Raw genomic sequence first — 12,086 nt, 5'->3', positions numbered from 1 at the left:
TCACCCATCGGGTATACTACGGAAGTAAATTTGAGTAAGCTGTCTTTAAGCATTAAAGCATTAAAGCGTACTACATGAATTTCAGGATATATCCGTGTTTAGATTTTATAAAAGTTTGTTTGTTTATGATTGTTTAGTTTTGCCCATCAAAATGGTTTTAAGTTCGTTGGTTTTGCCTGACTGCTAACAAAGCATCTATATCAAATGCGCCGGAAGTGTGTGTGTGTGTGTGGGAGGGGGGGGGGGCTCGACCACCCCCCCCCCCCCCACCAAAAAAAGTGGGGGAATCGTTCTCCCCCCCCCCCTAAAAAAAGTAGTAAAGTAAAGGAGTAAAGATGGTGTGTATTTTTTAACCAAAAAGAACATAACAATAATAGGACCTGAATTGAATCTCATACAAATATTAGATTTTCTATACAAATGCCGCATGCATGCCCCTATATTTATAAATGCATGGAGGTTTTTATAATAGCGATACCCGGCCCCCCCCCCCCCCCCCCCACTCAGGGTTCGAAATGACCGCATGCGTGTTGCCAAAATGTCCGGTAAAGGGGTACTTTTCGTGCGACAAAGTCCGGCCCGAGAATTGTAAAAAAAGGGGTGTATTTGACTTTTCACCCGGAGATTTCTTTAAAAAGGGGGTGTTTTTTTCTTTTTCTCTCTCATCTCTTTGCACTCCTAAGAAATTATTCCGAATTAAGGGGGGTACATTGACCATTTTTCATGATTTAGGGGGGTCTCCAAGGCAGGAAAAGCCCGCGAAAAGCCCGCGAAAGGGGGGTTCGGAAATGTTGGCAGTCCTCAGATAGGGGGTGCTTTCAAAAAGAGGGAACGAGCATATGCGTACCCTAAATAACACTGAGTGGGGGGGCCGGGAGCGATACGCGCATATCGTGGAAATATTGTGAGAGGATCGGAAATCGTGTGTGTTTTTTATTATAGAGGTGAGAAGACATGAGCCCCTGAACACTGGCGTACTGATGGGGGGGGGGGGGGTATCTAATTCGATACCATGCAGTGATTGACAAATTTTGCTGAAATGACATGATTTTCCGGTATTTTTTCTCAATTATTTTGTAGATTGTACCTTTTTTAGCGTTTGGTGGAAAATTCCAAAATGTACAGTTGGGCAATAAAATATGCTTTTTTAGAAGCCTTCATGTCAGGACCTGCAGAACATTGGGGCTCAGGGGCTCGAGCCCCCCACCCCCCCCCCCTCATTTTTTTGAAAAAGTATGTTAAAGAGAAGAAAAATGAAAGAGAGAGAGAAAAAATGAGTGACCTGCCAATGTCACAAATATGGTGTCAAAATGTGCTCATCTGGCCGTAATTAAATGTCTAAAACCCCTTAGCTTCTGGGGGCTCTGCCCCCTGTACCCCAACAAGTTCACTAAAGAGGGCCCCTGGATGCTTATCTGACCGTAATTAAATACCTAAAACCCCTGAGCTTCTGGGGGCTCTGCTCCCTGGACCCCCCGCCAATTATTGACCTGCCAATGTCACAAATAAGATATTTAAATATGCTTATCTGACGATAATTTAATGCCTAGAAACCCTACAAATTTACGCTTGCTACGCGCTACCTGATCGTTAATACCCACTTTGAAAAACGTTCTGCAGGGCCTGCATGTAACATGTAAGAGTCGTGGTGATGCAGATTTTTCTTCTGCCCCCCCCCCATCTCATTACGCCACTGCCCCTGAAAGGTGAGCTTTCTGGAAGGTTCCCCCCCCCCCTCCCCTAATCCCAAACTGCTTTCGGCGCGCCTGATCTGTATGCTTGTATATAAGCTAGTAAGCAACCAGGGGACTGATAGCTTCAAGTCCTTTCTGGGGGACTTGGTAATGAGGATGCTGCCTTACACTTCTGTAAAGTGCTCCTTATTTCTTTCCGGTCCTTTCCCAATTTCCCAAGTGCCCATTTTTCCTTCATAAAAATGACTGCATGGCAGTGTAATATCCCCTTCTGACTATATAGTGCCTCTTTGATTGAAAAGTGACCCATGTCCTAGCTGGTGCCATTTTCCCTTAGAGTACATGTGCCCCCGGCCCCCCCACTCAGAGGTCGGAATGACCGCATGCGTGTTGCCAAAATGTCCGGTAAACTGAAGGGGTACTTTTCGTGCGACAAAGTCCGGCCCGAGAATTGTAAAAAAAGGGGTGTATTTGAATTTCACCCGGAGATTTCTTTAAAAAGGGGGTGTTTTTCTTTTTTTCTCTCATCTCTTTGGACTCCTGAGAAATTATTCCGAATTTAGGGGGGTACATTGAGCATTTTTCCTGATTTAGGGGGGTCTCCAAGGCAGGAAAAGCCTGCGAAAAGCCCGCGAAAGGGGGGTTCGGAAATGTTGGCAGTCCTCAGATAGGGGGCGGCTTTCAAAAAGAGGGTACGAGCATATGCGTACCCTAAATAACACTGAGTGGGGGGGCCGGGCATGTGCCCTTTACTTATAAGTCTTCCCCTTCATATGTGATGAGTACATGCCCACTTTCCAAATATGTTCCCCATGGTTTTTGGTCTACCCCCCTTAAATTTATTGATATATAATTATGTATATATATATATATATATATATATTTATATGTGAATCAGTTATGCAAAATGTTTATTGTATCCTTTCATGGAATAATAAGGCCTTTAAAAAAATATGTTGTATTGCCCTTTAGGGGCCAAAACATGGGTGGGTCGATCAGAAATCTTCTTTCTTTTTTTTCTCTCTCCCTCTTTGGGCTGATATTTCTCAGTTTTGAATGCTTTAGTACATATGTTGTTATTCATTAAACATATTTTTTCTAAAAATCAGTAAAAAATTAAAAAATAAACTTTTTTTAAAAGCCAACCATAGATTTCAAGATTTTGGGGGTTGTTGGCAAATGGCAATACAAAATCTTTTTTTTTAACACCCAAGTAAAAATTTAATTCGTAATTTTTAAGAAAAAAAGCCTTTCGTACCCACTTACTAGTCCTTAATTTTGAACTGTTCCACCCATGTCTACTCCAACAGAAGGCACACTGCAATGGCTAGTTCTCAAATACATGTACCGGTTGTTGATTTAGTTGGCTACTCAATAGTTGAAAACTTGGCACTCTAGTTGATACTTTGGCCTAGTTTAGCAACTAGCTTAGTGAGGTGTTGATGAATATGGGCACTTTAGTTGATACTTTGGCCTAGTTTAGCAACTAGCTTAGTGAGGTGTTTATGAATATGGGCACTCTAGTTGATACTTTGGCCTAGTTTAGCAACTAGCTTAGTGAGGTGTTTATGAATATGGGCACTCTAGTTGATACTTTGGCCTAGTTTAGCAACTAGCTTAGTGAGGTGTTTATGAATATGGGCACTCTAGTTGATACTTTGGCCTAGTTTAGCAACTAGCCTCGTGAGGTGTTGATGAATATGGGCACTTTAGTTGATACTTTGGCCTAGTTTAGAAACTAGCTTAGTGAGGTGTTTATGAATATGGGCACTCTAGTTGATACTTTGGCCTAGTTTAGCAACTAGCTTAGTGAGGTGTTTATGAATATGGGCACTCTAGTTGATACTTTGGCCTAGTTTAGCAACTAGCCTCGTGAGGTGTTGATGAATATGGGCACTTTAGTTGATACTTTGGCCTAGTTTAGCAACTAGCTTAGTGAGGTGTTTATGAATATGGGCACTCTAGTTGATACTTTGGCCTAGTTTAGCAACTAGCCTTGTGAGGTATTGATGAATATGGGCCCTATAGTCACCCTGAAGCAAGGCTGTGGTCATCTTCTCACAATCTTAAAATCTCGGTCTTTTGAATTCTCATATTTTGTCAATTGATTTAAAACAACAAAAAACAATTAAAAACCCAAGTCCAATAATTTACTTTCAATAGAAGCAGAAAAATCAGACTACCGTGACCAATCAAAAAAAGTTTGAGCAAAATCGGATAACTAATAAGAAAGTTATGAATATTTAATGACATTAAAAACTTTGAAAATCACTAGACAAATTGGCAACTCACTCATGAGTCTGTGACGTCATGTCCTCACTATCCACTTATTATTTTTTTTTATATTGATGACATGAATTTCCTATTTTTTACTTAAGAATCTTATTTCTTTACACCAGCATCCAAGTTAGATTAATAGTAATGTTTTTGTGTGGATGCACTAATATAGAGGAATTTCTTTTCAAGTTAAATCATGAAATATTTGAATTTTGATAAACTAATTATATAAAAATAAATAATTATGAATATACAATATTTAGAAAATAGTGTAAATTCTTCAAAGTTCATAAAAGACTTTGTGAAATGTCATGCACGCAATATGATACAAATCATAAAAACCTGCTCAAAGGCATGGGGAAATCAAGTTTTGGGGAATAAAAAGGGAAATTAATGGGATTAAACCATATAGAGCAATTGATAAATAGTGAGGACATGACGTCACAAACTCATAACCATCTTGGCAATTTGTGTTATGATTCTCATTGTTCCATAGTTTTACATACTTTTTCAACAATTCATAACTTTCTTATTCATCCGACTTTGCTCAAAACTTTTTTTGATTGGCTTGTCTTGATTTTTCTGCTTTTATTGAAAGTAAGTTATTTTTCGAGTGGACTTGTCCTTTAATACATACATTACCTTCAAGAACTAAGATACAAAGTGCTCTTATGACAAATCAATCATTTGTACAAACTGTGCAGTACACAGAGGGTTTTAATACTTTAAAGGTGTGCCTGCATCAACGAGGCTCGTTAGACACTGACCAATATTCAAAGATTGGTGTAGTTGTACATTCACATTCGAGAGTGTTGTTTACAATGGTAGTCTGTAAATATATATGTCTATTTGTATAACACATATCATTAAATTGACAAACTAATAAAATGTGAATATTATGAAATAGAATACAAATATTAACTGCTTTGAAGGGCACAATCATAACTACTAGTGTCCAAGGTGATCTTGACTGTGCCTCAAGACAAGAACAAGGGGTGAAGTGCAGTCTGAAGGTCACAGAGGATCAAGCTAGAGTTTCAGCAGTCAATATTTGTTTTATATACTGCATCCCGCATGTGGATTTCTAAAAGAAAAGTATACATTGAATTTTCACAAATTATAAAAGTGTATTCATTTGTATTAAATTTACTAATCTCAAAGACGTATATGTATCCAATGAACAATCCCATTGAAAACTTCATGCGCAGCATCTATTACTTCCTTAATAATAATAACAATTACAGTAATTATATAGCGCCTAACACTTACTTTGTCAGAAGTCTCTAAGCGCTCTACAATAACGCAGCATAATTACCCTGGCTTAAGCAGTGCAGCTGTTACGCACGCTGCGTTTCAAGGAATAAATTTCTACCAAGTACCCATTTACTTCACCTGGGTGGAGTGTGGCAAATGTAGATCAATCCTTGCACTATACGTGCAAGTGAAGCTTTGCCCAGTCAAAAGAATTTGCTATACTGCCCAACAATAATTCGTGAATTTCATGCCTGCAGTTTTTAGCAATTAGAAGCCTGACATGCAATATATAATAAGAACCTGTCCCTGAATTCAGCTCTATTCAATGCAATTATAATATGTTAATCTGATACAAAATAATACATTATTTGTTTATTATTTCTGAGTTGAATCTCATTTACTGAACTTTCTTTTTGATATTATCACCTACTTTAATTTCATGAGTTAATTAATAACATATCTCTGATTAAAAGAGTGATACTTATCTCTAATCTGGCATTTAATAAATGAACTAATACAATCATTATTAACAGCCGATGATTTGATGAACTCTTCTTTACAAATTCTCATTTAAACCTGAAAATTCAAATTAGTTAAAGATAAACTTGAGTTCTGGTAATGCGATTGCATTGTGAAAGAAAAGGTGTGGAATGGATCAGAAAAGTTGATCATATAGCATGTAAGTAATGGTGTAATGCAAGGTTCTGGAGTCATCAAAATCATCATAAATTTGGCAGAGTCTTGGTAAAGTAACAATCACTTACATAGAAAGATGTATATGGGACAACACACATGGTGTCGGGGCTAGTACTAACCTGATTTCCTTATCTTTCTATGCTCATTACTTAGCCAGTATACATTTTCTTCCAAAATTGTTTGGCAAATGACATTTATTTGTAATCTTGAACATTCAGTGTAGTTTCGTTAGATTCTGTGAGAATTCATTTTCTTTTTTTACCAGAACTCAAGTTTATCTTTAACTATTTGTAAAGCGACAGTCACACTTAAACAGTGACAACCAGTTGGTTGCTAGTTATTATAGAATGGCCTGGGCAGTCTTCTAGAGGGTTTCATTGGTCAGTAAAAGGTTGGTGGAAGGTTTTGATTGGCTCATGTTTTTTGATCCAGCATCAAAACTTTGATAAAGAAGTAGGTAAAAGTTTGTTGTTGTTTTTTAAAGCTTAAATCGATTGTCTGACAGTAGGTGACAGGTTAGTGACTGGTCTTTCATAGTTGCTGGCAGTACCTAGGATTTCTTTTGGTCAATGACCTACAACAGCCAATCACCATCCAGTTGAATTGACCACTTATTATCATCCATTGCAGTATCTTACCCATAGTGAACTATTCATTTATCAAAAACACTTGTGCACAGCTACATGGAGACACATACAACAAACAATAACCAACACTAACTAGGTGGTGACCTTTGTAAACCACTCATTTTTCTCTTTTAAAATGACAACTTCTATACAACTGATAAACAACCAGTGTTCAACCAAGTGGCGGCCAGTCACAGAAGAAAATATCAGTTTAGATTTTCAGATTGGCAGTGGTTGTCTATGGATGAAGCCTCTTTTTGTTCAGCTGTTTTTTGGTCAGCCACCTATTTCCACTGTAGTGTGTGTGATGCTTTCCTAATTCAAACTTAAAAATAGTACACAAATTGTACCTTATTTCTGATTACCTAATTTTTGATTCATGATTAAAGATTTAATGAGTCCATTGGCACACAACAATATAATGACAATAAACATCAGATGTGAATTATGTTATTGAAGTAATAAAATGTGATGTATATGCAGGTCTTATGCCTATGGACTTGCCCTCATTTAAAAGTATACATAAACTAGATATTATTTCTCAAAGCCTACTGTGCTGTCTTATTTCTCCTGGATTGTTAAAACAAGAAAACATAAAAACTCTTCTACTATTAATAATACAATAGGATACTTGCATAGCACTCATATCCACCATTGGACGTATCTGAGTCAATCCAATATTACTCCAGCTCATGTTACAGTTACATGTACATATAAACATATACAAATATGGAATGGCATGTTTCTGTCATCTTGTTTGCAGCCTGGCAAGATATGTATGTCAACATGGGGCAAACTGGTTTCATCTTCCTCTTTATTAATTTCAGTTGGAAATATAATCAATAAAAATCACCATATGGTTCACCAAATAATAGTTAATAATACAATCACACTTCATGAAAATGAAACATCTCTATATTAAACTTGACATGTATGTTACTATGTAACAAAAATGTATGCCCCACCTCCACCATCATGATACACATTGGCATCTTAAAAGAGACGAAACATTTAGGGTACTATCCAAACAAATAGAGGGGTCTTTTGACCCAATAAAGTGCAGAAAGAAAAAAAAATCCTTTAGATTTGTCTATGATACATGTTTTTGCACACCTTCATTGTCACAGATGAACTCTGTTAATTATGATCTTGTTTTAAAAAAGAAAGTTTAGTTCTGGTAAAGAGGATAACAAATAAAATGGAAGCTTTCTTGTTCTTTTTCCTCCTAATTGGAATACCATAACTGTGATGCTATATGAAATGTATTGATTGAGTAATGCCCTTATTTTCGTTCTTAATAGCGACAACAATTTATAATCCCAAATAGTTTTAGTGATTCATAGTGTGATGAACCCCTAGATCTTTTCAATTTTTTCCAAAGCTCTTTATAAGATGAATCTTCCAATTTCCACATTAATTAAATTTGCTGCCCAAAATAGTTTGTACTCTGCAGGAGAATCAAACCTTCATGTGAAATTGGTTGGTCAAGGAGAAGAGAAACAGAATCAAACCTTCATGTGAAATTGGTTGGTCAAGAAGAAGAGAAACAGAATCAAACCTTCATGTGAAATTGGTTGGTCAAGAAGAAGAGAAACAGAATCAAACCTTCATGTGAAATTGGTTGGTCAAGAAGAAGAGAAACAGAATCAAACCTTCATGTGAAATTGGTTGGTCAAGAAGAAGAGAAACAGAATCAAACCTTCATGTGAAATTGGTTGGTCAAGAAGAAGAGAAACAGAATCAAACCTTCATGTGAAATTGGTTGGTCAAGAAGAAGAGAAACAGAATCAAACGTTCATGTGAAATTGGTTGAACAAGAAGAAGAGAAACACAATCAAACCTTCATGTGAAATTGGTTGGTCAAGAAGAAGAGAAACAGAATCAAACCCTTCATGTGAAATTGGTTGGTCAAGAAGAAGAGAAACAGAATCAAACGTTCATGTGAAATTGGTTGGTCAAGAAGAAGAGAAACAGGTCAATGTCACACTTGGAAATAAATTAAACAAAGAATAAGAAAAGAGCTTTGAGTTTTAGAAATTTGATATCATTAATCATGATATAGAGATCCTTCTATTGTAAATGCAGTCTGTCATGATGTTGTACATGGATCCATTCTTTATTCATTGTGTACTAAAAATACAATATTCTTTTAATAAAGTTTTATGACAAGGACAAATAATATCTGATATGCTCAAGTACTCTGGTTACATTTTTTCTTAACAAAAGCCCTACTACAAATACGAAGATTCCATTAAAACTATATTCTGAAAAACAGTCTTCTGAGTATTTTTTTTCTCGTCATAAAACATGAATGACCTCATCATCAATGAGGGCTTGCTTCTCAAGACCATTAGCAATCAATAGTTGGAAATTGTGCATTCTAATCTAGGCTTAATCCTTCTTGGAATAAGTTCAAAAGAAACTAACAGCAGTCTTACTGCATGAGATACATGTACATGAACTACTCATATTTGTATAATCATTTCAATTTCATTTTCTCAAAATCCCTTTTGAATTCTTGTTTTCAAACAGGATAACACAATTCTGAAGGAAACTGGCAAGTATGAAAGCAATCAGGTTCACTTCCATATTCCTCAAATGTCTGCTCTATCATAATTAAGTTCTACAGTTGAAATTCACAACAAGTAAATACTTGTCAAGACTTTATATATTGAAAAATGTATGAAAAATATAAAAAAATGTATTTCTAGCATTTCAGCATGTGTCTAAAATAAGTGTTTATTCTTTATTGTCAAAGATATAGATGAGTTACATGCATGTAATCTGTAATAATTCCATTGTTTTCTATAGTATTCTAATCCTGGGGAGTGTTTCACAAAGACTAAGATTGACTTTAAGTTGGACTTGGCTATGGCAGGCCATTCATGCCACTGGTTGCTTTTACCGTTATGGTCTTTAGATAATATATTTTCCTTCAAAAATGTAAATTATGTAGATTTGTGGCCATGATTTGTACGTCCCTTGAGAGACCAATGCCAGTAAATGGTGAGATCAAACAGTAATGAGTGGCATGAACGGCCTGCCATACTAAAAGTTTAACTTAAAGTCGATCTTAGTCTTTGTGAAACACTCCCCTGGTGAACAAGTGATAAATATATTTAATTCTACCTTGACCATGATTTGCTTTGACTACATTCTGTTATACTTCGTATTGCCTTTTATTGTCTGAAAAGAGAAGCCACAATTTTGATATGATATTCAATCTTTCTTTGGCTACACATTTAGTTGATAAAAAAATTACTCTGTAATACCTACACATATATTTTCAGCATGTCACAAAATTGAATGTTGACCTTGTAAAAAGCTCTTGATTCTAATCTGTGACCACACAATAATGCTACAAATGAATCCTACACTTGGAGGAGTTTGTATCCAGATGGAAGACAAAGAGTACAGAATTGTATGGTTATCACAAAAAGAAGTGACTTTAAAAATGACTGTGGATCATCTACACAGAGTGGATCACACTCATACAAACATTTAAAAGCAAAGATCTAGTCTCCATTGATGTTTACTTGAATCCAATTACAGACATCACAATACATAAGACACTTCTTGTTATAATTTATAAAATATGTACCTCGACAACAACAAAATGTTGACCGACTTGGATGACTTGCAGTTCCTCAGATAGAATGTATATATTTTGTTCATGTTTATTTAACAAAGTACTGCATAAATGGCAAGCATATAAATGGCAACATACATGTATTGTGCTATCATCTAATCCGTCCATTGGGTTTAATAGGTCCAAGTTCAGACTTAGGATCAGGAGACAGAGAGCTCCAATGCTGCTGTTCACAAGGCCGAAAGTGTTCACATTGCTGCTCCTCCTCCTCCTCTAAATCACTCATCTTTGTTCTGACTGGCTGTGATGGAGATGATGTACAGAATGCCATTACATTCCAGAAGCTTTCTAGCTCAGAATCTATCCAATCCAGTAAAGCCGGACCTTGTTTGAGAGCTTTCTCTTTGGCTTCCACTAGCAATGCAGGTGTGTCACGCAGTGTAAACATGTAACGCATTGCAGAGAAATCTTTGGAGACATATTCATTATTTGTAGGACCATTATTGACTGTAGCACCTCCTGCACCTTTGATTGTCATACCATTTTTAATAGAAAGAGGTACAACAAGAAAATCTATTTCAGCTACTATCATCCAGTTAAAGAGTAATTTAATTGTCCATTTACCAGGGCGTATTGGTTTATTGAATTCAGGTTTGTGATGTGTCTCTTCTCTGTCATGTTCTACTCCTGTGTCAAATGATGCAGCTATATGATCAGTCGGATCAAACCAAGTAAGAGTAACCGTGTATGCTTCTCCTAGATTCCATTTGATGAAGATTGTAGGGTCATCATGAGGTCCAATTACACCCTCAAACTTACGGAAGACTCGCTCTTTGGGATCAAAAACCAGTCCCACCTGTTTGAAAGTAGAAACATAATGAAAGCTATTAGTGAACGAATGGACATTTCAGCCAGAGATGTCTTGCAATTAGTATCTAACAGGTTAATGGACATGTATAGATATGGTCACATAATCCACTGATAACTAGATGGAATTCGACTGCACGCAGTCGAAAATGATGCCTCCTTCATAGAGCAATTTTACAAACCGAAACGGAAGGAATTTTTCAAATTCAAGTTCAATTGTAATCCATTAACATGTTCTCAGAATATTGTGATTACAAGCAATTTCTCATATACATATATGACCCTTTGATCTTTGACCTCATGACCCTAAAATCTACTCAGTTCATTGGCTCTGCAAGATGTCCTGAGTTAAATAGTAATCCATCTGTCAGTTCTAATGAGAATGCTTTCACAAGCTATTTTTGCATACATAATGAGCCCCATGACCTTTGATCTTATGAACCAAGAATCTACTCAGTTCATTGGCTCTGCAAGATTCATAAATGATCTAAGTTTGGCAGGAATCCATCAATCGGTTCTAATGATAATACGATCACAAGCTGTTTTTGCATACATAATAAGCCGCATTAAAGCTTGACCTTTACCTCATGACCCCAAAATCTAAACAGTTCATCAGCTCTGCAAGTAACATACATGACCTAAGTTAGGCAGGAATCCATCAATCGGTTCTTGAGATAACGCGATCACAAGCTGTTTTTGCATATGTAATGAGCCCTGTGACCTTTGACCTTTGACCTCGTGACCCCAAAATCTAATCAGTTCATCGGCTCTGCAAGATACATACATGACCAAAGTTTGGCAGGAATCTATTAATCGGTTCTTCAGATAATGCGATCACAAGCTGTTTTTGCATACATAATGAGCCCTGTGACCTGTGACCTTTGACCTCGTGACCCCAAAGTCTAATCAGTTCATCGGCTCTGCAAGATACATACATGACCAAAGTTTGGCAGGAATCCATTTATCGGTTCTTCAGATAACGCGATCACGAGAACGGGACGTACGTACGTACAGACGTACGTACAGACGGACAACCCGAAAACATAATGCCTCCGGCTACTTCGTAACGGAGGCATAACAATC

The 12,086-nt window shown here is 36.8% G+C and overlaps 1 protein-coding gene and 1 long non-coding RNA gene across 3 annotated transcripts in view; both read right to left on the bottom strand.

Annotated features, from left to right (window-relative positions):
* Positions 1–6,648: 6,648 nt before the first annotated feature.
* LOC115923692 lies at positions 6,649–9,466 on the bottom strand. Its single transcript, XR_004064058.1, has 2 exons — positions 8,059–9,466; positions 6,649–8,011 (listed from the first exon to the last, which is right to left on the bottom strand). It is a non-coding gene; the product is annotated as an uncharacterized LOC115923692 (long non-coding RNA).
* Positions 9,467–9,574: 108 nt separating this feature from the next.
* The window catches only part of LOC585774 (xylosyltransferase 2), a 31,710-nt gene continuing 29,198 nt past the window's right edge, over positions 9,575–12,086 (bottom strand). For both annotated transcript variants that reach the window (XM_030984904.1, XM_030984903.1), the window contains one exon: positions 9,575–10,992. In XM_030984904.1, the coding sequence (XP_030840764.1) occupies positions 10,288–10,992 (705 nt within the window). In that variant the 3' untranslated portion in view covers positions 9,575–10,287. The remainder of the gene's footprint in view (positions 10,993–12,086) is intronic.

Source organism: Strongylocentrotus purpuratus, unplaced genomic scaffold (genome assembly GCF_000002235.5).
Source record: "Strongylocentrotus purpuratus isolate Spur 01 unplaced genomic scaffold, Spur_5.0 spur5_scaffold_14, whole genome shotgun sequence".
Taxonomy (NCBI): domain Eukaryota; kingdom Metazoa; phylum Echinodermata; class Echinoidea; order Camarodonta; family Strongylocentrotidae; genus Strongylocentrotus; species Strongylocentrotus purpuratus.
The sequence above is the reverse complement of the archived record's forward strand: the minus strand, read 5'-3'. Positions and strand labels throughout refer to the sequence as shown.